Raw genomic sequence first — 26860 nt, forward strand, 5'->3', positions numbered from 1 at the left:
CCCTCCGAGGAGGGGGGGGGATTAGACCTGGGTATGCTTTACCACTGAGCCAAATTCCCCATTCTTTTTATTTTATTTTATTTTTGAGACAGGGTTTTGCTAAATTACTAAGGGTATCACTAACTTGCCATCCTCCTGCCTAGGCCTCCTGAGCTACTGGGATTGTAGGTTTGAACCACAGCTTCCAGCTACTCTTTTCCTTCTCCTTCTTCATCTTCTTAGTGGTTCTGGGAATTGAACCCATGGACATTCTGTTATGGAGCTACACACCCAATCCTTTTATTTATTTATTTTTTAACATTCTGAGGTAGAATCTTCCTAATTTGCCTGGACTGGCCTTAAATCTGTGATCCTCCTACCTTAGTCCCAAGTAGCTGATATTACAGGCATGCATCACTGTGCTCTATCTACTTGAGCAACTTTTCCTTGCTGCCAACCCAGTCACAGATTCCACTTCCTCTTTCCCTCATCCTTGTATATCCTGTTGATCTTAGAAAAATTGCTTGCTTTTTTTTTCCTTTCTAGACTTCCCTAGAATTCTTCTTTCTCTTCTTCAAACCTAGTCTTTATTCCTTCATGATAGAGTGAAGTACATTAAACTCAGAACCCATTCCTTCCATTGTCTTTGAGAAAAGGGAGAAATTAACCATCAGACCTTTCTAAGGTAGGGGAAAATCATTCTGTATTAATTGTTCTTCTTATGATGGTTATAATGATATAGCATAAAATTATTTTTATTGCATTTTATGTTACTATATTTGAATATTGTTAAATTACAAATGCTACAATATTGTTATTGTCTCGACAATATTGTTACATAATGATTTATAATATAAATTGTTACATTTTAATGTTGTGAGTTTTAGAACATAAGTTTAATATAAATATAAATATTACTTTTATATATTGTTATATTATAGCAAATGAATAATTAAATACACAGACAGATAAATGAATGGATGAAAGGTATGTGGATGATGAAATGACTATATAATCTTTAATTAGTTACACAAGATACTGGACTCAATTCATTAAAAAAAAAAAAATCCTATGAAGTTGAGCCCTTTTATCACTGTCCCTCTAGCCACCTAAGAACTAGAGCAGTTGTATCACTGTCAGAAATTTCTGGCTCTTAACTGAAAGTAAAGCTGAGTAAAATACAGTTTTCTAGTGCAGGTAGGACAGTAGTCCCTGAGGTTCCTTCTAGCCCTGACTTTCTGCAATCATTCATTTTTAAGATATTTTACATCAAGAGTATGGCCACTACAGGGAACTGTTAATGTCTTCTTCTTGGGATGGGTGACTTAGTCTTCATTGCACAAAGATGGGGTAGGTTTCTGAAAACAAAAATGTTAGATCAGATATCTGGGGGAGAGTTTCCACTGAGTGAGGGAAAGTTCACAAAAAACACTGGTCAAATGTGGCTTTCTACAATCATCCAATAGGGAGTCAATTCTCTTTGAATCCCAGCCCTACTGCTTGCTTGGATTAATGATTTAAGAGCCTTTATTGCTCAGTGTTTAATCCGTAATATTGGGGTAATAAAGGCGCTTTCTTCATAAGGTTTTTGTCAAGATTAAATGCTTAAATATGTTGAAAAGCCCAAGAACCATGCACATATTGATAGTTTCTTCTAAGCAAATAAACCACGCACATATTGATAGTTTCTTCTAAGCAAATAAACCACACCAGGTCCTCTATCCTCTTAATGGGCATTTGCTTTGTGTCCCGGAGGGTTTGAACTGACTCAACAATGCTGTTTCATCCCAGGACATTAGTGAGGAAGTTGGGGTTAGTTAGGGTGGTTGTCTGGACTGAGAAGCTGAGAAAGTTATGGTAACACTTGATGGATTTTCATCAGGTCTTACCTGTTCCCTAATCCCTCTCCTTACAGCTGACTCCTGTCAGGAGGCTCTGTATTACTCTAGGACCAATGCTGACCTGGGCAAAAGGAACTTGAACCAGGTCTTATCTGACATGCTGTTTATGAATGAGCCATCTCACAAATAGCCTTTCCTGACGATCCATGCTTGTGCTCTGTTCCCCATGTCTGTGATCTTCCCAGAGCTTGGTTATTCCATCCCAGCTCCTGCCTTACCCTGTTCCTATCCCCCACTCCTACTCCTAGTTTTCCTAAATACTTATTGGGTCACTAGGTCTCTACTACTCATGATTGATTCCCCAAATTCCTCCTGCCTCCATGCCTGAAACTCTTGAGCACTTTGCTTATAGGTTGTATGTCACTATGACCATCCTGTCTTCTGGACACTTTCCTACTCCTATAAGCCTAACTACTCTGCCTCATCTGTGGACTACCTTGTCTGCCTATGACATTGAACTTTCTCCTACTGTTTAAAAGCAGTGTGTCTTCTTCACCCCCAGCTGCTTCCTGGTACTGTTGCTTCTTTTAAGTGGATAGGATAGAGTTGCTATGTGTTCACCAAAACTTATTTCTTCTACCTCTTGAGTGTACTGTTAGACTACATTTTCCAACCTTCCTTAAAGTTAGGTTTGGTCATGTCACTGAAGTTCAACTGAAGGAATGTGGGCAGAAGTGATGTCCTTCCTTCATGTGACTCCATACATTCTCTTTCTTCCCCTATGGATTGTCTAGATACAGTGTTGTAACAGGGGACTCCAAGGCCGTACAGGAAGACAGAGCCAGGATGCAAGGAGCCTGGTTGTCTGAAGACCACAGGCAAGGCTGCCTACTGACTAGGAATTTTTACACTGAGCTTTATGTGAATGAGAAAAAAACTTTTATTTTGCTTAGCCACTTTTAATATTTTTTAAATATTCTATATAATTGAATGTTATCCTACTTTATACTGTGGGCCTGCCTAAATCCAATCCTCAACTATTCTCTAGTTTTCCCATAACTCTCCAGACAGGCCTGACTCTATTCTCTTCAAAAGCACATCTTTGATTTCATGATCCTCAAGCTTTAACTGACATGGCTGTATTCAATTTTTCTATATGCTTTAAACAACCTTACAATCGTAAATCTTAGACCCCTTTGGAAACCTATAGGTGATCTCTCAAAAAAAAAAAAAAAGAAGTCTGTACACAAATACATGTTCAAATCACCTGAGAGTTCAGATACCTTAAGTTTACAGAGCTCATGCTCTAGGTATAAATAATGACAAGAATCAGTTTTATACCAGTTCTCTCCCACTGGGTTGTTTTGTCTTCCATAGTGGATAAAAGCATTCACTAACTTGATTGTAAATGTGCTCATAATGGCGATTTAATCTCTCTGGTCCTTCATTTTACCATTTATGTTGCCTTTTTGTTCCCCGACTGGGAATGTAGTTTGTGTTCAGTGGTAGAGTGTTTGCCTAACACTTGTTAGGCTCTGGGTTTGATCACTAGCGCATGCACACGCACACACACACATTTTTCCAGGGCTGAGGTTATAGCTCAATGGTAGAATGCTTGCCTAGCATGTGTGAGGCACTGGGGTTGATCCTCAGTACCACATCAAAATAAATAAGTAAAGGTATCATGTCCATCTACAACTAAAAAAACTATTTAAAAGAAAAAAAGTTTTTCCAGATTTCTCCTAACAGAAAATTTTCCTTTCTTGCTATTTGAACAGGAAAATAATGTTGCCTAGGCTTGTCTGCAAGGCAGAATCTTCATGAAAGAAAAATACATATCTGGTGGACAGGATTTACTTGCAGGCAGTTTGTGTGGAGAAAGAAGCTCCTATTATAGGGTAATCATATGAAATTATATCTGAATATACTCTTCTGTGTGCAGTGAAATATTAAAGAAAAGAGACACACCTTTGTATGTTCAAATAAGCAGGTTGAATGGCCTTTGTTTGAATGAGTCATTTGTAATGATTAGCATCCATTTTTCTCTTTACATTTGAAAGTTTTTCCTTTGTGTGTTAAGATAAACTACATTAAGAAAGAAGACTCACATATATGGAGAGGAAATCTGGTAGACAAAAAGAAGGCTTGATAGAGAGTTTGAACACATAATGAAAATCAAAGTCTCTAAACTGGACTCTGGGCCTTGCTCCTGGTAACTGCCATGCATTCAATCCCTCTGCAGTTGAAAAATGGAAAACAGGAAGTATCTCGGGTTTGGGGAAAAGCTTTAATGTCAACACTAAGACATAAAGTTGGACTAGACCAAGGGAACCATGACCTTTGTAACTACAAGGTTTATCAGATACTGGGGGTTCCCAGTAAGAAGACAGGCTCCCCCTGCTGACTCCCCTCCCCTGCCCAGGTTTGTAAGCAACTGTGTACTGTATTAATGGCTCTGATGTGATCAAGCTGGCCACAGACACAGGCCAAGTCAGTGGCCACCTGTGTGTCATTTGTGGGAGAGCAAAAGCCCATTTGATTGAAGATATTGCTCTCTACTGAAATGGCCACGCTTATGAACCTTTTTCTTTCATTCTTTAAATAGTACATTGAACTAAACAAGGAATTAATTAGTACCTCATTGTTTAATAGGTTCAAACACTAGGCAATGAACTAACTTACACATAGGTAGTTAATTTGGCCACATACAGTATAGCTAATCATTATATATGACATGATATCAGCTATTTTCTTTTGACATCACTCATTTTTTAAATCTTTTTATATCATTCTGAGCTGGTCCTAGGAAAAAAGAAGGATGTACACAAATTTCTTTTGGCAGTGGGGATTGAACCCAGGGTTGCTTAACACTGAGCTACAGCCCCAGCTCAGCCCTTTTTATTTTTTTAATTTGGCAGGTAAGTTTTAAATACAGGAGAGGATCATGAGTAAAATTAAAAGTATGAGATGCTGAAAAAGAGATCCAGATGAATATTCATTAAAGCTACAGGCAACAAGGTACAAATGAAAACCTAACTCACCAAAAGTTTATAGAAGTAAACAAAACAAAACAAAAAGCTTGTTATGGAGTTGGGATGTTGTCAAAGACAATCTTAGGCTGGGCATGGTAGTGTACTCCTGTAATGTTAGGAATTCAGGAGGCTGAGGTAGGAGTATTGCAAGTATAAGGCCAGCATCTGCATATTAGCGAGGCCCTAAGCAAGAAGAAGACCCAACCCTGCCTCAAATTAAAAAAATAAAAAGGGTTGAGCTGGGGATGTTGCTCAATGTTAAAGCAATCCTGGGTTCAATCCCCACTGCCAAAAGAAATTTGTGTACATCCTTCCTTTTTCCTAGGACCAGCTCAGAATGATATAAAAAGATTAAAAAAACAAGTGATGTCAAAAGAAAATAGCTAATTGTTTTGTAACATTAAATGGTGATGCATTTTTTTTTCTTGAAATGGCTTCACCTCTACAGAATTTATTCATCAATTCATTAAAATAAGGTGGCCAATTTGCAAGAGTTGATAAAATAGTAGCTCTGCCTTGCAATCTTTTCAGAGAAAACCAATCATCTACCTATCTCAACCAGTCTCATGAATACGGGCTTCCACAATGCTGCCGTCTCCTGGCCTTTACACATCCACCTTAGGAACAAAGTAATCCAGGCTTTGGGGATGGTATCAGAAGATCTCAAATAGCTATCTCCCAAACTAACAAGTGAATTACAACTCCAACAGAGAACACTTGGAATGTAGCCTTTGAATCACCTCTTTAAAAGCCCCCTGTTCCTGCTGATGGGTAGAATCACAGCCTTTGGGACAGCAATAAACCTTCTTTTTCCTTTTTCTCAAAACCATGTCCTCGTTATTGGGTTGGCATCAGGGAGAAAGACTTTCAGTAATATAAATTCTGAGTGATATTCTATTTATAGCCTATGATAATTAAATGTTTTTCACTTAAGTTTCCTGGTTAACAAAGGTTTTCTGTCTGTCATCAAATCTCAAGTGAAAGGCTTTTAGCTTGCTCATTTCTTTTCAATTAAACCAATTTGGAAGTCTCAGAGCAATGTCTTTAATTGGAAAGTGCTCCCTCATGCATCAATGAACAATGTGTCACCCAGGTCATTGATGAGAACCCTCAGAATGAGTAGGAAATTCTATGGTGGTGCTCTATTCAGGATTGCAGAAACATCTGGAATATTGATCCATAACAAGAGTAGAACATTGTGGGAGGAAGAAAGTCAGAAGATGAATTTTGTTTTAAATATAAGAAATGAAGAAAAGAGTCATTAAAATGCAAAGCACAATGGATGGGTTCAGTGACAGGTCAATGAGAAAGTCAGTTGTGAAAGAAAAGTAAGGACAGGATGGAGGAGACATTCAGGCACTGACATTCAGTGATGATATTAGGTCTTTTATTTCCCTCATTATGTAACAGGGGTTCACTTGATGCTTTGACTACATCCCTTGTGGCTTTGAAACTTACATTTTTTTTCTCAATCTTCTTTTCCCTAAAATTCTCCCTGATCTTTTGTCCCCTAAACTTCTCCTCCCTGATCTTCTCCTTTATGATCTCTCCTCCCTAATCTCATTTCTCTGAATCACTTCTATAAAAGCCCCCTGTTCCTGGGGATGGTTAGAATCACAGCTTTTGCGACAGGAGTCCTCTGTGTTTCTCTTTTGCTAGCCAAGCAATAAATCTTTTTTTTTTTTTTTTTCTCAAAACTGTCCTCATTAATGGACTGGCATGGGGACAAAGGACCTAGCTTTTGGCAACAATTACTGAAGATGTATATTCTAGATGTATATTCTCAGAAATTTTGCTGACTTTAAAATGTTTCTCTTAAAAAATCACAATCTTAAAAAATGAAAACCATGATGAAATTATGAAGAACTTATCATTTATTAATTGAACCAATGTAGGCAAACAAATTTCATAAGTAATTCAGGGTAACCCCTCCTAGGCCTGATCATCTTACATCTTTTTTATTTTTTAGTTGTTGATAGACCTTTATTTACCTATATGTGGTGCTGAGAATCAAACCCAGTGCCTCACACATGCCAAGCAAGTGCGCTACGGCTGCGCCTCAGCCCCAGCTCTTACATCTTATTTTTTTATTTAATTCCATTTATTTATTTTTAAGCCATACTAGGGATTGGAATCTACCACTGAGTTACATTCCAACCTTTTTTATTTTTTATTTTGAGACAGGGTCTCATTCAAGTTGCCCAGGCTTGCCTTGAATTTGTGATCCTTCTGCCTCAGCCTCCTGAGTCACTGGGATTATAGGTGTAGGCTAGTGTGCCTTCACTGCTTTTATTTTACTTTTTATCTTAACATTTTTTTGGTACTGAGCATTGAACCCAGAGGTGCTTTACCTCTGAGCCACATCCCCAGCCCTTTTTATTTTTCTTTTGATACAGGGTCTTACTAAATTGCTGAGTCTGCTTTGCACTTGAGATCCTTGGTCTCACCTCCTAGCCACTGGAATGCAAGCATGTTCCCGGCTTATGCCCAGCTCTTGTTTTTTATTCTTAAATAATCTCACACAGTAACTCAGTTTCTCTTTCTCACTTTACTTTTACTTTCTCCTTATTTTCCCCTAGTAGTAGAGATAAACCCAGGGCTTTATGTATGCTTATTTTACTTTTTTAAGTACATAGACTTTAAATTGATTGATAATCATGTTTTTGCACTAACACATTTTCTAGTCCCAGAAATGACTGCATCTCTTTATAAGATCTAATATTTATTCAACATTTATTATATATCATTATATATATATTATATGTGTGTGTGTGTGTGTATATATATACACACACACACACATATAATTATATATTGAGCATTGTAAGATGTTTTCTGTATATTTTCTCATTTTATTTCATAACAATCTAACAAGGTAGGAAGCATTATTTTCCTTATTTGATAAATGAAGAAAGAGGGGAAGAAAGAGCTTAGCTTAAGACATGTCTTCAAGGTGATACAGGTATTCATACATAAGAGAAAAGAATTCACATTTTAGCTCAAGGTTGACTGAAAGAATGACCTATCTCACTCCTATTTATAATCCACTCCTTTGTATTACATCCTTCCCCTCCTCTTTATTACCACCCATCCTTTTCCATCCTCCCTTCACACAAATCAAATATATCCATGGCCTGAGGGAAAAATATCTAGATAATTCAGTGGGCTTCTTTTTGTTATTTTCTTTTCAATAGAAGTATCTGGGAATTTCCTTCTTTCGAATTTCATTATGATTGTAAAGACCTGGCTTGTGGCCTTTCTTATGTCTTCTAGGAATGAAGAACACTCTTTCAAACTTGATGTTCTAGAATGATGGATGTACACACCTGTGCAGAGGAAAGAGATTGCTTTTCAGTGTAGCCAGTTGCTGGCCAGATTATGTTTGGGCTGACCTCAAAAGCCCTATTCATAGAAAATTCTGCCTCACTTTCTCCCACCTTGTCACTTGTGCTGGAAGCAATACAGTGGAAGGAGCAAGCTGTAACTTGTGAACAAGAGACACATTAACAAAACAAAGCTCCAGAGGGAGAACCCAAGGCCAGCCTGTTGCCATGACACCAGATTAATGACACTGGGCTGGATGAGAGATGCTCCCAGGAGTAGTTATCAAGTGACATCATCTTAATTACTCATTGAAAAGAGTGTGCTTCCAGCTACTGGTTATTTCCGATCAATACTCCTGTTTATGCTTTCTGGCCATTTATAACCAAACTTTTGATGTACTTGTCCTGAGAATCACCTTCTCAGCCATCTATACTTATCAGTAGCCCCATCCCACAGGACCCACAGAAGTTTCTATGTTGAGCTGTTCTGAGTGGTTGGAAACCCCTCATTATTTGCTATGCATCTGGGACTCTGTGCTATGGGTTACAAAGGCAGGCATCTTCCCTTATAGAACCTTGTGTTATGCCCCTGAGGCAGGCCTCTAATGGGGGTTCTTGTGTGCCCTCTTTGAGGCATCTTGACCTGGGCTTCCTGTTGTTGCCTAAAGGCCTTGTGGCTGGCCTTCTGATGATGTGCTGAGATAGTCTGGGAGGGGAGAACAGCCCTCCCTTCCTCTCAAGGTCACCCTCTCCCTTCTCTCCATGATACTACCTCATTGATTAGAAAGGTTATTGATGAGTACAGGAGATTGAATAGTGTCCTCCAAGAATGTCAGAATATGTCCTTATTTGGAAGTGTGATTAAGATGAGGTCACACTGGCCAGCATGTTGATGCACATCTGAATTCCCAGTGACTCAAGAAGCTGAGGCACGGGGCTGGGATTGTGGCTCAGCGATAGAGCGCTCCCCTAGCACAGGCAGGACCCGGGTTCAATCCTCAACACCACATAAAAATAAAGGCATTGTGTTGTGTCCATCTACACCTAAAAAAAAAAAAAAAAAAAAAGCTGAGGAGGATCGTCCAGACTCAGCAACTTAGCAAGGCCCTAAGCAACTCAAGGGACCTGCCCCTGTCTCTAAATAAAATACAAAAAAAAGGGACTGGGGATGTGGTTCAGTAGTTTAGTGCTTCTGAGTTCCATCCCATCCCTCCTACCAGGAAAAAAAATGGTCAATGGGTAGAGGCACCTCATATCCAATGATCATTGCTGTTTTGATAAGAGGAAAGGACACATGGAGATAGAGGAGACACACAGGGAGAAGCCAATGGAGGCAGAGATTAGAGTACTGCAGCCATAAACACTGCCCTCCAAGACCATCTCTGAAAACTTTTTTCTTTATTAGTGTAAATATTGCAGGTTAATTAGATAGATGTGTTTTCAGGGTTGCCCAGAAAAAAAGAACCCATGGGATATAGGAGATACATTATACCAGTAGAAGCTGGGGTGAGAACTACAAGCTTTAGCGATGAAGCAGAGAAAAAAGCTAAAGCCCTCATCTTCCTGTTCTTTTCAGGTCCTAAGGGATTGAATCTTGTCCCTATTATAAAAGATCAGTCCTTATGCCCTATGCCAATTCATGCCAATTTAATAATGAGGACATGGTTTTTAGAAAAAGAAGGTTTATTGCTTTGTTAGCAAAGGAGAAACAGAGGGGGCTCCTGTAAGGTCCTTGCTTAGCATCTGGATGGCCATCTTAAGTGACAGCCGCCATTTTAAACAAAATTTTGCTTTCCTACCCAAGGGCGTTTCTGAGAAGGGCTCACTACTCCCTCATACCAACACCACCTTTAACTTGTCACATTAGGACCTGCCTGGCTCTAATCCCTGAGCCTACCCCATAAAAGTCTGGAACTCCAAGCCTATTTTGCCTGTCTCTTCTATGGAGAGATGTGCCTTTATCTGTCAGCTCTGACAAATAAACTCTCATGTGTATCTCTGCCTGTATCAGTGTTCATTTCTCGTGTGCCCGTCTGCGGGTTCTTTGCTTTCCTTTCAGCTCTAGTCCCAGAGGCTGGGGTTCTGCCCATCAGGGAAAATAGAGAGGTTTTTTTTTTTTTTTAATATTTAATTTTTAGTTTTAGGTGGGCATGATATCTTTATTTTATTTTTATGTGGTGCTGAGGATTGAACCCAGTGCCTCATGTGTGCTAGGCAAGTGCTCCACACCCAGCCCATATAGAAGCTCTTCAAAGCCTACATTCCTGGTATGCCCTCTCAGGGGGTCCCAGGTTCATCCTGAAATTTCCTTGTTAATTTGAAAGATAGTCACTTCCTAGTTCTTCTGGCAACTTTTTCCTGTGGAGCACACATAACTTAAGGTAATCTTGTTCCTCAAACCAAGGTTGGAGAAAGGGAGAAAGAGGAGAAAAAAAATGTCCCTTTAAAAATAAGCAGCAAGGGCTGTAAGGATCTAGCGAAACGTCGGAAAAAGAGACCACCAAGTGACCACTCATGCAATTGGCAGAAGGGGGGGATTTATTGAACCAGCATGCTGGGGCTCCGTGCCCACTCAAGAAGGGAAAGCAGCCCAGAGCCCCAAGCAGGGGCTGAGCACTGCTTAAGTACACTTTTTGGGGAGGGCGGAGGGCTTTGTATACATCAGAACAAATCATCATTAGGCGCGGGAAAATTGAACAACAACTCCTAAACATGATTGGTTCATTCATTGGCGGGAACAGGTCAGGCTGGAGTGATAGGTCATTCCTAAGGAGGGGGTTACATTCAAACTGATTGGTTCAGGCCCTGCAAGGCCTGCGTGGAACCATACAGACCCCTTCAGTTATTAAACAACCAGACAATCAGGGGAAATGTTTACTGGGCGGTTCTAAGCATTGTCTTAACAGCTACAGAAATTTAACTCAGACCTTGCAGCTTAGAAACTTTTACAACACCCGGTCTTTTACCCTTTAATTTTTACGCTTTAACTTCAATTTCTTTTACCCTTACAGGGCTATATTCAAAAGGTAAAGTAGACCACTGTTACACCCCAACTTTGGCAAGAGTAATTCATTTTTTACTGACTCTACTGATTTAAATGATAATCTCATTTGTAGATACCTCACAGATACACTCAGGCATGTTTCATCTGGGCATCCTATGGACTAATCAAGTTAACACATGAAATTTACCATGATATTGATAAGAAAAATACCAAAATAAAATAAAGGCTTATAAGAAAAATCAAAGCAGAAATAACTACAAATATTTTAACTGGTATTACTAATGTTCTTTCAGGTTTTTTCCATATTTACAAATACCATTAATGTAAGAATTGGACTTTTTTTTTAGATTTTTTTTTTTTTTTGGTAGTTGTAGATGGATATCATGCCTTTACTTTATTTATTTTCATATGCGGTGCTAAGGATCAAACCCAGAGATTCACATGTGCTATGCAAGCACTCTGCCACTGAGCCACAACCCCAGTCCCAAGAATTGGATTTTTTGTTACCAAAAGCTTGGTCCTTATCCCCAATGCCAATTTAATAAAGGAGGACATGATTTTGAGAAAAAAGAAAAAGAAAGTTTTCTGCTTTGCTAGCAAAGGAGATTCACAGAGGACTCTAGTCCCAGAGGTTGTGGTTCTGCCCATTAGGAAAATCGAGGGCTTTTAAAAAAATTCTTCAAAGACTACATTCCAGGTGACCAAGCTGGGGGATTATGATTTACTTGTTAATTTGGGAGATAACAATTCCTTAGATCTGGTGCCATCCCTTAAGGGTGAATTACTTGGTTCCTGTGGTGGGCAAGTGCTCAAATACAGATAACTAGGTCTAGAATGAATAAAAGGTAATCCTGTTCTCTGCCCCCAGGCTATAGAATGGGGAAGAGAGAAAAGAGGAAAAGAAAGACAGGTCCCTTTTAAAATAGGCCTCATAGCAGTGAGGGCTATATTCAAAAGGTTTCAAAAGGTGAAGAAGACCACTGTTACAATATTGTAAGTATTATAATTTGCTCTTTTTTTTATAATGGAAATTGAACCCATGGCCGTGGCATACGCCAAGCACATGCTATACCATCAAGCTACAGGCATAGCCATACAATCTGCTTTTCTTCCTAAACTGTACTTTATGAGTATCTTTTCTTTATCAACAAATGTTCCATATTTATGTAGTCAGTCCTGTGGTGCATTTGTACTGTATCAACTTAAATGGAACTATATTTCCCACAATTCCCTTCCCTGTACAGTTAAGAGTTAACTCTGGGAGAAATCTATGTGAGTTAGAAATTTATGGAATGTAGAAATGAAGCTGTAGCCACTTTGCTGCATTGTAAAGGGTGATGTGGGGCCAGGTGCTGTCATAACTCACCCAAATTGCCACTAATCTGCTAGTTCACTTCATTGGTATGTGAAGAGCACCAGCTTGTTCTGCAGTTTATCTGCATCATTAAGATTGGAGGTCTTGAGCAACAGATGCAGTGTTCAGTTTGCATCTTAAGTTCCAGTTTGTCTTCACAGATTCCAGTTTGTTCTTACTTCACATTCATCCTTCTTTTCCAAAATGCTGGGTCTGCTAATTTCAAGTCCAGCATCAGTAGCAGAACTGTAGCCTTATAGAGACTGCTTACCTACCCCACAACAATTGCATAGTGTCATATCCTCTGTATTACTCATGCTGGTTTTGCTTCTCCTAATGAACAGTAAACAATTTAGAATTTGGTACCAGAGGCAGGGTGTTCTGGTTATCTATTGTTATGTGACAAAATATTCCAACACTTACTGACTTAAAACAACAGTAAATTTATTAACTCTCGTTATTCCTATGGGGTTAGGTATTTTAAAAATAACTCAATGGGGTTGTTCTGCTAATGGTTTGTTCAAAGCTTTAAAAGACAAAGAAAGATTATCAGGCTGAATAAAACAGAATATGAAGCAAAAATGTACACATTTGAAAGTATTTAAAATAATATATTGTGGACTTCCAAGGAAAAAATTAAAGGCTAAAACTCTTCATCACCATTTCTATTTATGCAATCTTTTTGTGTGGATGGTTCTGAAAACTGAATCCAGGGCCTTGTGCATGCTAGGCAAGTGCTCTAAACTGAGCACCGCCCCTAGTCCTCATTTCTGCAATCTTAAACAAGCCAAGAATTTTCTTTATTACTGTTTGAAAAAAAAAAAAAAAGTTCCTTCTTAAGTATAACTAAAATATTCATCTTAACCCCATAATGTATGTAAATGAAATCCATAATGGGGGTGTAATGGCACCCTCCTCCTTCACAGAAAATCTTAACTGGCTTCTCCAGAAATCTTCACCATAATTGATTTTAGGACCATCAGCAAAAGAGTCTCTACAAAAGAGTTCAATGTACGTAAACTTCCTATTTTCCTGTCGCTCTATTTTACTTGGCCACTGGCCTGGAAGAAATCAGCACTCCAGGTGCTGAATGCCCCCTTACTAGTTTTTCACAAACATTTATCCAGTATAAGTAGTTGTAAAAGTGTGTTTGCAAATGCAAAATGTGATAATAAAAAGATCCTTTAACAAGGCCTCTGACCTTGAGCTGGAGCTGCACAGAGATATCTACATATCTAAAATAAAAGAAGTTACCAATTGGGCTCCAAGGTAACAGCTGACAGGGGGAGGAAAGAAAGGGGAGAAGCTCTCCCCTTCTCAGGTGTTGTGGTTGTCCTTGAAGGGTTTTCTTGCCCAAAATAGTGAAAGGAAAAAAAGCTGCTTTTTTGTGATCGTCTGCAGTCTGTGAACTTGTGAGCCCCTCCCCTTACATGCTGGCTATAAAGTTCTGAAACTATCTGAACTTGGGGTTCAGAGGATTAATTGATTACAGTGAAAGTTGTACCCTCTAAACCTGGCTGCAGCCAAATAAAACTGTTTCCTCCTATCTTTGGTGCCCTGACTCGTCTGTTCCCTACAGCAGGGGAACATGTTAAAGATGTCAAAATAAACTTTGGAGGTCCCTTTTCTATCAGGGAGGTTGAGTCTCTATGGTTCTAGTTTACTTTTCTTCCCTCTAAGCCAGGAGGCAGTTTAAAGGTATCTCCTATAAGTCACTGATAGCTCTGTTGACACCGCAGAAAGAAGATAGAATTACCAGGTTATCTATAGCTGAAATTGGTTTCCACATAAAGATCTACTGAGTCTAGGCTCAGGAATATGAATCCTGAGAGAAACACCTATTACTTTGGTTGCCTTAGGTCTTTGTGTGTTTGTGTGTTCAAGTGTGTGCTTGCTGAAAATGCTTATTTCTAGGCTTCACAAAAGATTTATTGAATAGACTCTCCAGGGTGAGATTACATTGTCTTTACCAATAATACTTTTCACTAAGAATTCTTATTTATAAAATCACAAATTGCATAATGAAACACTATCTAAAGTGACTAATATTTACAGATATAAAATACACATACCTTTGCTATGGAAGACTTGTTCACTCTCAACAGGAAATATCTAGAAAAAAGTTCTGTCTATAATGATATATCTGCACTGAACCTAAAACAGACTCTATCATACATTCTCACCTAAGTTTCTTTGATGATCCGAATGCAAAAGTTGAAAAGGGTAGTCCCAGGGTTTGAAAATCAGTGAGGCTAACAGGGACACCATAGACACCACAACTTTGGTTTCATTAGCTTGAAGTATATATGGTAAATCAGTCTCAGATACCTAACAACCAAAACATTAGAATTAGACATACTCTATTAAGTAAAATATTTTAAAACAATAGATTTAGCATATGAGAGTAAAAGAGTTAAATAAGACCTTTTTCCTTGCTGTATTTAAATCTCACCTGTAGTTAAGCTTTCAAGCTCTTACCATGTAATTAATAAAGCTAAGAATGTCAATTGTATTGCTAAATGATTCCTGATTGCCAAATTGTGCCTGGACTGCTAACAAGAATTTGATGATGCCCTGCCACAGTCTGGCTGGGCACAAAATCACGAGCCACCACACAGCTTGTAGATTCAAACAGCAACTCTTTATTCCCGAACTCACACCAGCCGTCTACAATCACGTTCTGGGGAAATCCACGTTCTCTGCCCAAATCCACGTTCTCTGCCCAAATCCACCTCCTCTCCCAAATTCACCTCCACTGGGCATCTGTCTCCCAAAATATACTGTCTGAATCCCGTGAGAACTCAAGGGGAACTCAGGCAGCAGGATACGCCCTATTCCCAGCAGGAATAATCTTAAACCTTAAACCTGGAACCTAAACTGGGAACGCCCTAAACACGATTATGTTAAACCGGGAACACCCTAATCCGCCCTGGTCCTTGAGCAAGGTCAACTACATTCAATGTCACTGCAAAATGTCAGCAACATGGGGTACGCTGGCAAGGAAATTGTCATACCTACTTGGCTAATGGCTCCCAGCAATGCCCTACACCCTGGCTTCTATTCTAGTTTAATATTCCTTTGAGTGGCAGCAACCACGGCAGTCTTGTGAGCTTGAGTGTTCAGCCTAAAGACTCCTATTGGTAATAGTCACAAATAATTGAAGACATATTAACTTTATAATTATTTTCCAAATATTTAGTTAAGCCTAGAAAGAACACTTTGGTGGATGTAGTAGTATATCATATCATAATATGTATTAATTTCATAACTATTAATTTTCATCTTATACTAAATTTTAATTTATTTCAATTTTACACAAAATTATGAAATTATAACACAAAAATTCTATATTCACTTCAATTATAAAACAAGATTATCACATCAATTTAATCATTATAAGTAATTTACCCATAATGCATAATAATTTGAAAACAAATTATTATTATTATTCACAAATTAAATGAAATACTATTGAATTCTGGGCATTTCTGTGATAGTACACAAATAAAAATTTTATAAAATATTTTTTTCAGCAAAAAATTCCTTAAATCAGATTTTCTTCTCAAGTTGTTTTTCTAAAGAATCATTTTATTTACAGTTACAAATTTCTTTTTAGCACACACAGTATGTACTACATGCTAGAATCAAATACCTGAAGGAGTTGGAATCTTATGAATACAGCCAGGACAACAATGGAGAGAGTCATGAACAAAAACATCACAGTCCACACAGAAAACATTTTGGCACACAGTACAAACATAGACCTGCAGCAAAAAGAAGAAACACTTAGTGAATAAAACTATAGTTTCCTAAAGTACAGCATAGCTAGAAGAAATTCAAGTTGCTTTGCTCTTTTATATCCCTATATTTTCCCTTACCCATCTATCTATTTTATGACTTCCAATGTACCATGCAATCTCAAATCTGGGGCAATTTATTTTTTTCCCCAAACCATCCCTTAGAAATGAGGAAAAGGGCATGGTGGTGAGCACCTGTAATCCCAGCAGCTAGAGAAGCTGAGGCAGGAGGATCATGAGTTCAAAGCCAGCCTCAGCAACTTAGTGAGGCCCTAAATAACTCAGCAAAACCCTGTCTCTAAATAAAATATTAAAAAGGGGCTGGGAATGTGACTAAGTGGTTAAGCGTCCCTGGGTTCAATCCCCGGTACCAAAAAAAAAAAAGAGAAAGAAATGAGAGAAAGAGCCAGGCATGGTGGCACATGCCTGAAATCCCAGTTAATAAGGAGGCTGAGGCAGGAGCATCACAAATTCTATGATAGTCTGAGACACTTAAGAAGACTTTATCTCAAAATAAAAAATAAAAAGGGTTAAGGATGTAGCTCAGTGGCAAAGTACCACTGGGTCCAATCGCCAGTACCAAAAAAATTTTAAAAAGGAACTTTGTTATACAAAATAGGGCTGGGGACGTGACTCAGTGGTCAAGTGCCCCTGAGTTCAATCCCCAGCACCAAAAGAAAGAAAGAAAGAAAGGAACAAAGTGTTCTACATTAAAAAAAAAAATTAATACATTTAGTTTTAAGAATGATCTTCTAATTACAAGTTATATCTCCCTTTCAATTAAAACTTTAAATATGTCAATGACACATAAGACAGAAAAAAACTCATCTTTCTATAAAATTGAACAAAATCGTTTTATGAAACATGAAAGTAGAATAAATGAGACACCTTTTTTTGTTGTTGTTTTCCTTTTTGTTTCTTCTTTTTTATAATTTATTGATTTTTTTTTTTAATATTTATTTTTTAGTTTTCGGCGGACACAACATCTTTGTTTGTATGTGGTGCTGAGGATTGAACCTGGGCCGCGCACATGCCAGGCGAGCACGCTACCGCTTGAGCCACATCCCCAGCCCTATTGATTTTTTTTAAGTAATACTTTTTTAAAAATTTTTCTGTGGTGGAGATCAAACCCAGCATCTTATTAGCATGCAAAGTACAAGATCAACCACTGAGTTATGCCCTTGGCCCAAAACAAGCAACACTTCTAATTAATTTAATATAATTTATAAAGTACAGTTTTAAATGTCAACATGTAGCTTAAGTAGTAAAAAAAACTAAAGCTAGAAACAATTTATATTATATATTTGCATATATAAAAGTTTACATATTCAATTTGGCTATCCTCAAAAATATTTAAATTTTTAGTTGTAGATAGAACACAATACCTTTATTTTATTTATTTATCTTTATGTGGTACTAAGGATCAAACCCAGTGCCTCATACGTGCTATGCAAGCATTTTACCACTGAGCTATAACTCCAGCCAAGAATTTTTTTTAAAGTTTCTTTTTGTTGTTTTGAGATGTAGTCTAGCTACACTGCCCAGGGTAGCCTCAAACTCCTGGGCTCAAGTGATCCTCTTGCTTCAGTCTCCTGAGTAGTTGGGACTATAGGAGCACTCTACCATACCTAGCTCTGTCCTTAAACTTTTTAAAAAATATTTTCTCATTGGCACAATTTATTTATATATATATATATATATTTTTTTTTTTTTTAAGTTTTTTTTATGTGGTTCATTGGCACAATTTTTTATCTTTGGCAACTTCAAAATGAGTTATAACAGAACCTAAAGTATAATATGAAAAAACATCTAAAATGCTTCCAAGCTTAATGCAATATAGCTTGAAAGCAGAAGACAAGGTACTAAAGTATCTTTAGAGCAAAGCTTAAATGCAGAATGATAAAACTACTATTTATTTTCCCATTCTAAATTTACCTACTGTAATTATATTTAGAGAGTAACCTGATAAAAGCCTGATCTTCAACAACTATTGGAAACTTATTATTGTACCATCTTCTCAGTATTTCTTATATATTACTTAACATTTAGAAAGCCATGAACTTACATGTTGGTCTTTCAACTCCCCCTGACATCCATAACAAAATCTGAAAAAGAGAGTTTAAGAATCAATTTCTTTCTTCCTTCCTTCCTTTTTTTTTTTTTTAAGAATTCACTCATTAAAGTAATTCAGCAAAGTCTCAATAATTAGAATCTTTTAATAAGTAATGAAAAATCAACAGTATTTAAAATCTCACAGTATGTTCCAAGGTCATTAGATAGCCTAAAATTTTGTTTTTTATTAAAGTTAAATATATGCACATACTTTTTAAAAAATATTTGTTTTATAGTTTTAGGTGGACACAATATCTTTATTTTACATTTATGTGGTGCTGAGGATCAAACCCAGTGCCCCAAGCATGTAGGGCGAGCACTCTACCACTGACAACCCCAGCCCCCTGCACATGCTTTTTGAACTAGGATTCTGTGAAAGAATTAAGCTCCTCAAAATAAAATAAAATAAGAAAGAAAGAAAGAAAAAACTTGAATGAAATTATGTCATTTGTAGAAAAATGGATGGAACCTGAGAGCATTAAGTGAAATAAGCCAAACTCAGAAAATCAAGGGCCTTATGTTTTCTCTCATATGTAAGAAGCAAAAATTTAAAAAAATTAAAAAAAGAAAAGAGAAAGAAAGAAAGAAAAAAAGAAAAGGAAAAGAAAAGGTATTCAGGAGGATCACATGTAAACAGAAGGGAGACCAGAGAAGGGAGGAGGTAAAAGAAAGAGGAGCTACTAGGGAATGATATCAACCTAATTATACTGTCATATTTGTGCATGATATGTAACAACAAATCCCACTATTATGTATAATCATAATGCACCAATAAGAAATACAGAAAAAATAAAAAGGGCTGGGGATGTAGCTTAGTGATAGTTCAAGTATGTACAAGGCCATGAGATCAATCCCCAATACTACATACACATACAAAGATCTAAATATGCTTATATAAATTGAAATGACTTCCAAATGTTTTTTTACATGTAAAAGCAAGGAGATGGATGGATACATAATTGTCTGCTAGTCAGTGGTTTTTAAATCTTGGAATTTTTACTTTTATGTGTGTGTGTGTGTATGTGTTACTGGAGATTGAACCCAGAGGCCTTCTTCTATTACTGAGCTACACCCCAGCCTTTCTTCTGAAACAGGGTCTCATTAAATTACTGAGGCTGGCCTCAAATTTGCAATCCTCCTGCCTCAACTGACCAAGTTGAGATTACAGACATGTGCCTTCACACTTGTCCTGGATGGTCTTAAAAGTAAACCTTTACTTCTCTCTCTGTCTCTCTTTTTTTTTTTTTTTGGTACCAGGGATTGAATTCAGAGGTGCTTAACCACTATCCCACATCCCCAGTCCTTTTTATTTTGAGACAGCATCTCACTAAGTCGCTTTGGGCCTTACTAAGTTGCTGAGGCTAGTTACGAACTTGCAATCCTCCTGCCTCAGCCTCCTGAGTCGATAAGATTATAGGCATCCACCATCATGCCCAGTTTACTTTTGTAAAACTGTTCTATAACAGACCACCTTTACTTCAGGCTTTACTAGTAAGATTTCATAGAAATATCACTAATGAAAATACTTACAGGTTCCAGATTAATTATGTTCTGCCAACCTCTTATTTTCATTAGTGTGCTAGAGTTCAAGATAGTCAACTATTAAGTAATCAGAAATTTTGAAAGTTAAACTGTTTTAGTTAAAAACTGGACATGATGAGAACATTTTACTAAAAAAACATGCTTTCTCTTTTTAAAGAACTGATTTACTAATATATCATTCTTATTACAATTAAGTGAGGTTAGAGAAATTAATAGATTTCTGAAGATTCAGATCTATTCAATAATGAGTCAGTCAGTCAAGTCATAAGGCTACACCTCATTTTCTGTTTTAGAAGTAATCTTACTCAGATTAATATGACTATCTTTTTAAAAGTAGTAATATTATATAGACTAATTTACTCAGTACTTGTAACAGATAATAAGTTAATTAAAACTCATATACCTTTCTCCTTTAAATTCTTCCAGGGGAATTTCTTGAAAAGCATCCAAAGGAAATAAATGATGGTAAGACCGTGCCAAATGGGGAGCAGAAACCAAAGTAAGACCTAACACATAAAACAAAGACATGTTTAATAACCCAAACCTCATGAAGATAATGGCTGAAAAGCCAGTGTCACCAAGTATGTGACCTCTGTTGGCCTATCTGCTTACTCATAAATAAAATAAAATTCTATAATTCTGTTACTTTAATTCCTTATTCTACATACAAATATAAATTATATGTACATTATATGATATATATGATATATATCATAAAGGTAGGTACTAGAAAAATGTCTTCTACATCTACTGCAATAGCTTGAAAAAATACACTTTTTTTTTTTTTTTTCCAGAAAGAGAATCAGGAAACTCTTCATAATGCTATGTTTATTCGTGGAAGTAGAGTACTGGGTACTCAATGAAAAACATAATCAATTTCTCTTAGCACATATTAAATCCAGAAACACAGGAGTCAACATTTACATTTATTTTAGCAGCAATATAGATGAGGAAGTTATTTAAAATTAATTTACCAAATAATAAATAATTGGTGTCTTACCACATATTTTACATTCAACAGGAAGTTCACAGTACTTTGCACGACACTGTGGGCAAAAATAGCCTCCTAATGTAAGTCCTGGCTCAGTGTTGTTATCCAAATGCCTATGGGGGAAAAAAATTACTTTGGAAAAGTGATATACACATAAAGATGAAAAAGTTGGAGCTAAAAAACGCATATTACCTTTCTTTATCTTCAACTCTGGATTCTAATTTATAATCTATTAAAATTTATTTGAAAATATGTGAGTATATCTTATAGATCACTTAATGCTATATTCATTTTTTCTTTTTTTCTCTCCTTTTTTATTTTGACATTTGACTATCTTTAAATTCACTAATCCTCTGCTGTGACTAATCTGTTATTAATCCTTATCCATTGTATTTTTTCAACTATCCTATCCAATGTATTCTTCATTTCTAAAATTTTGACTTGGATTTTTTTTTATACTTTCATATCTCTTATCATTCTCAAGTTCTCCTCTACTTTCCTGAACTTATGGAGTATATTTACAATTGCTATTTTAATATCTTTGCTTACTAATTCTATCAACTGTGTTTTTTTCTAGTTATGTTTCCAGTCTATAATTTTTCTCATTGTTATAGGTCATATTTTGTCTTCTATGCCTAGTCATTTTTTTGTTTTTGCAGTACCGGGGATTGAACCCAGAGCCATTCTATCATTGAGCCTCCTTGACCCATTCCTTTTTATTTTTGATTTAGAGACAGCATCTTGCTAAGTTGCTGAGGCTGGCCTGGAAATCACTATATTCCTCCTCAGCCTTTCCAGTTGCTGGGATTATAGGTGTGTGCTACTAGGCCCAGAACCTAGTTTTTCTTTCTTTCATTTTTGATTGGCTGCTAGACAATAAGAATTTTACTTTGATTTGGGAACTAGATTTTTTTAATGACTTTAAATATTTTGGGCTTTGCAATATACTTAAGTAACTTGAAAATAATTTTATCTGTTCAAAACCTGCTTTTAAGCATTGTTTGGCTGGTCTGGAGCAGCCATTAATCTAGGATTAATGTGGTTCTGTTATTGTGGACTCTATTAAATGTCTGCCACAAAAAGAGGTCTTTCCACAAACTGGTGAGAACATGAACTGTTCTTTGCCCTATAGGAGCTCTGGGAATTGTTCTATTTGCTGGTTTCCAGTGGTTTCCCTGGTTTCCAATATTTTCCTCATACAAATATACTGATCAACACTCAGCTAAAGACTGATGAGCAAGTCTCTGCTCATGGGATCTCCAGAGAGTTCTTCTGTGCAACTTTTTCCTCTCTGACAACATTATAGCTATCTCAGCCTCCCCAAATGCAGAACTTTGTCACTTAATGCCCAAACTCTGCACTGCAACCTGGAAATTCTAGGTAGTAAGCTGAAGCAGGCATAGGACCTACCTCACTCATTTCCTTTCTTTTAGGAACCATTATCTATACTGCCTATTGTCTTATGTCTGAAAACCATTTTTTTATGTATTTTGTCTGGTTTTGTGGGGAGGACAATAAATATGGGTAAATCTAGTCTGTTACTCCTTTATGAGGAGGTCTTGACTATGACTCTGAATATTCACTTTCCTAAATTTAAAACAAGGTATACTCAGAAAAGTCTATGTTCTATGACCTTGCCTTTTCCCACACACATCCACAAGGTAAACTTTTTTTTTTTTTTTTGAGAGAGAGAGAGAGAGAGAGAGAGAATTTTTTAATATTTATGTTTTTTTTAGTTTTCGGTGGACACAACATCTTTATTTTATTTTTATGTGGTGCTGAGGATCGAACCCTTGCGCATGCCAGGCAAGCGCGCTACTGCTTGAGCCACATCCCCAGCCCAAGGTAAACATTTTTTAGTTTTCACTTTCTATTTCCATTATTATTGCTTTTATTATTAACATGAACAAGTGTGTATATCTATTCACATCTCCACCTTCTTTTTAGATGACTGATAGCATATTACACACCTCTATCTTGCTTTTTTACTTGGTGATATATTTGAAAAGGTCACACCATAGAAGCATATAGTCGTTCCTTTTTATGGCAACATAGAAAGTAATCTTCTATAGAAGTCAACATATAAAGTAATCTTCTATAAAGCCAATCTTCTATATCTCAGATGCATTTAAAAATTTATAACTTAGCAGAAGGAATTTAAAATATTAAAATATCACTGACAATAGATCTTTACTTACGCCATGCTGAAAGAGGGTTTTGCATCTTGATCAGACAAAGAAGCAATGGTGTGCTGAGGAAACCCTTCATAGAAAAAAAAAATGTATTGATTTCTTTCTCCAAGCAAAGAACAGAATTCTAGGACTAGGAACTAAAAATGTTTCTACCAGAAAACAACAAAGTTGTACAAAAAGTCTCTTTTCTGCCTCTTAAAAACATACACTTATTTTAGTATGATACACTGATCATATTTCCAAGCTACAAATAATAGGTGAAAAACCTATCTGTGTATGAAATCAAGTCTAAAGCTCATATCTGGATTTTTAACTTAATACTAATTATATTGCTTTTTAAAAAGAAAAGTAGTTCATAAGTTTTATATACTTTAACAACACAATGCAAGCTTATATTACCTAGTTCTTTTTCACTTTATCTAAGCAAATATTTTTATGTTTAAAATTTTGGAATGTGGGGCTGGGATTGTGGCTCAGTGGTAGAGCACGTGCCTTGCACGTGAGGCACTGGGTTCGATCCTCAGCACCACATAAAAATAAAGAAAGATATTGTGTCCATCAACAAGTAAAAAATATGTATGTGTTTTAAAAAAATTTCATGAAGTTTGCTTTATTTATATAATACTAAATTCTGAAAACAAGAAATGCAGAAACTATTAAATTATTATGTTATTATAAATTATATATTATTGTAAATTATTAAAAAAAAGTTCTCATTACATAAAACTTTTAAATATATCTACAAACAAATAAATCAGCTGGGCAGAGTGGTGCATGCCTGTAATCCCAGTAATTCAAGAGGCTGAGGCAGGAGGATCATCAATCAGTTCAAGCCCAGCTTCAGCAACTTAGCAAGGCCCTAATCAACTCAGCAAGACCTAGTCTCTAATAAAATTAGAAAAAAAAAAAAAAAGGGCTGGGGATGTGGCTTGGTGGTTAAGCATCCTAGGTTGAATCCCTGGTACACCCCCCCCCCAAAAAAAATACAAAAATACAAAAACAAATAAAATCAACAAGACAGTAGCTGAGTGGTAGAGTGCATGCTTAATATGCAAAAGTCCCTGAGTTTAATCCCCAGCATCACAAAAAACAAACAAAATACATAAAAGTAAAGGTGGCACAGTGGAGCATGCCAATTTTCTTAGTTACTTGGAAAACTGAGGCAGGAGAATTCCTTGACCCCAGAAATTCAAGTCCAGCCTGAGCAATATAACAAGATCCTGTCACAAAAAAAGAAAAAAAAAGTAAAGATGAATGACTAACTAGAAAAACCTGTGCATCAGGTGATTAAAGGACTCTAAAGTCCTAAAGGACTCTAACAAATCAGTTTGAAGAACAAATTATAATTTCAAACAATAACTTTAAAATGGAATAAGAAGCTATATCAGTAAATCAAACAAACTTAGCCATTATAATATCTAAAATGTACTGAATGTTACATCAAGCAATATTCTAAACGTTTTATTTGTATTAATTCAGTCTCTGCAACACACAGTTAGGTAGATACTAATATTATATTATAACTGAAAAAAATAGAAAAGACAGGTTGACCAGTTATGGTCAAAAATAAAGTAGAAAAGCATTTCATCTCATTGACATTTAAAAAGCATATTAAACAAGAAAAGTTATATTTAAAAAGTTATATATTTTTTCAATGAAAGGGTAACAAACTTTATTATAAAATATTTAGAAGACACAGGAAAACAAACTTTTACACACACACACACACACGGGATTGAACCGAAGGACACTGAACCACCAAACCATATCCCCAGCCCTTTTTTGTATTTAATTTAGAGACAGGGCCTCACTAAATTGCTGAGGCTGGCTTTGAACTCTCAATCCTCCTGCCTCAGCCTCCTAAACCACTGGGATTACAAGAATATGCCACCACACCCAGCTACAAAGCAATTTTTTTTAATGACCCAAAACCAAACATTTTATCTCTCCAGAAAAAAATGACTGAGCAATCTGGTGTATTTCCCTGTAATCCTCTGTCTTTGCACAATTTATATTACACAGTTTTTTATGTTTGTTTGTTTTTAGTACAAGGGACTTAACCATTGAGCCACATCCACAACCCTTTTTAATTTTTGAGACAGGGTCTCACTAAGTTGCTGAAGCTGGCTTTGATCCTCCTACCTCAGCTTCCCAAATTGCTGGGATTACAGATGTGAGCCATTCTTGTATTAAATAGATTTAATAACATAATCCAGAGATTTTGTAGCTTTTTTAAAAAATGTCTTAATGCAAGTATTTTTCTTTAAAACACAATACATTCATACCTTTCCAGCTAAATGATAAAGAAAGCCAGGAGTATTGTGTAGGTGACAAGAACTATGGGTAGTTTTAATTTTCTTTACTTCTCTGTATTTTCCAAAATTGTTATATTAATAAGTTTATTTTCTTAAATGTTAACTTACACAAATGAAAACAGAAAGCCTAGTTTGAAGCAAAATATGCATTTTTAAAATTACACAAAATAAACACATACCCATACGAATGAGTGAGCATTCAGAACTTGAGCTGGCAGGAGGAGGACTAACATGATGTGTTAGCAATTCTTTGTAATGGCTTTCATCTAAAATAACATGGTATGTGCCTAACATGAAAAGCAAAAGAAAAAATACCAGCTTTGTAGACATAAGAACGAATTATAATTTCTATATAATTCTATAAAAATTTTATCATTGGAAAATGTAATTTTCAAAATAATGATTTTTAGCTAAATTATCATTTTTTAAAAAACTTATTTAAGTAAAATCTCTAAATCAACTTCTCTAGGAATAATAGTAATTATAAGTTAGAACAGTAATTATAATTTAGTAAAAGCAAAGTTATGAAATCTTTATAAAGATTTACAGTGAAATTTTAACTTTTCAAGAGTTATAATACTTTCTCTAAACACTGACATAATGACTAAAAATTCACTGCATTTTGAAATGATTTCTTATAGAATCAATAATATATTTCAGATGACTGTTCATATATTGGGCATGGGATAGGAAATTATATAAGTTTAGTGGTGTAAAGCAGATTAAAGCACTCTAATTAATGTTATTTCTTTGACAGTAATTATGAATAAATATTGAAGACAATAGATACATACCACCAGTTTCACGAGCAAGTACTGTGCAAACTCGAACCTCTGCAGATAACCCAATAACAGACACTCTAATTTTAGCTGCCTTTAGGGTCTTCATAAAATTCGAGAAAATAAAAGATTAAAGGAAGAAGAAAAATAATTAAGAATTAATGTATTTGGAAAATAATGCTCTGAAAGCTAATAATAAATTCACTACAGAATTTTCTTTAGAGCTGTAACTTCAGTTTTGATATATTGGTTCTACCTTGATTAGATCATAAATATTAGATGGATCACAAGTTGTAAGGCTGCTAAAAATGATTAGGACTTCTCTACTTGTATGTCCAGGCATGTGTCTAAAGAAAGATAAAATATACTCCAATTAGGTCAACAAATAAAACTAGCAAAAGATTTATCTAGAGAGAACATTACACATAGCTTACACATTTAGACCACAGAATACCTAATTTGTTTCAACACTGCATAGTAATGAATTTTTAGTATATTTTGAACTTTTTTTTTTTGGTACCAGAGATTGAACTCAGGGGCACTTGACCCCTAAGCCACATCCCCAGCCTTTTTTATGAGACAGGGTCTTGCTAAGTTGT

The 26860-nt window shown here is 36.2% G+C and overlaps 1 protein-coding gene across 5 annotated transcripts in view; it reads right to left on the reverse strand.

Annotated features, from left to right (window-relative positions):
* Gtf2h2c (GTF2H2 family member C) overlaps positions 1–26860 on the reverse strand; it is a 38194-nt gene that overhangs the window by 2631 nt on the left and 8703 nt on the right. For 2 of the 5 annotated variants that reach the window (XM_048806057.1, XM_048806059.1), the window contains exons 9-17: positions 26518–26608; positions 26277–26364; positions 25662–25769; positions 23174–23237; positions 20985–21088; positions 20388–20490; positions 18396–18435; positions 16186–16297; positions 11681–12746 (exon numbers count right to left, since the gene is read on the reverse strand). In XM_048806057.1, the coding sequence (XP_048662014.1) occupies positions 12709–12746; positions 16186–16297; positions 18396–18435; positions 20388–20490; positions 20985–21088; positions 23174–23237; positions 25662–25769; positions 26277–26364; positions 26518–26608 (748 nt within the window). In that variant the 3' untranslated portion in view covers positions 11681–12708. Of the gene's footprint in view, positions 1–11680; positions 12747–16100; positions 16298–18395; positions 18436–20387; positions 20491–20984; positions 21089–23173; positions 23238–25661; positions 25770–26276; positions 26365–26517; positions 26609–26860 lie in introns of those variants that run through there. The other 3 variants (XM_048806056.1, XM_048806060.1, XM_015482260.2) reach the window with 3 other exon arrangements.

This window comes from Marmota marmota, unplaced genomic scaffold, assembly GCF_001458135.2.
Source record: "Marmota marmota marmota unplaced genomic scaffold, marMar, whole genome shotgun sequence".
Taxonomy (NCBI): Eukaryota; Metazoa; Chordata; class Mammalia; order Rodentia; family Sciuridae; genus Marmota; species Marmota marmota.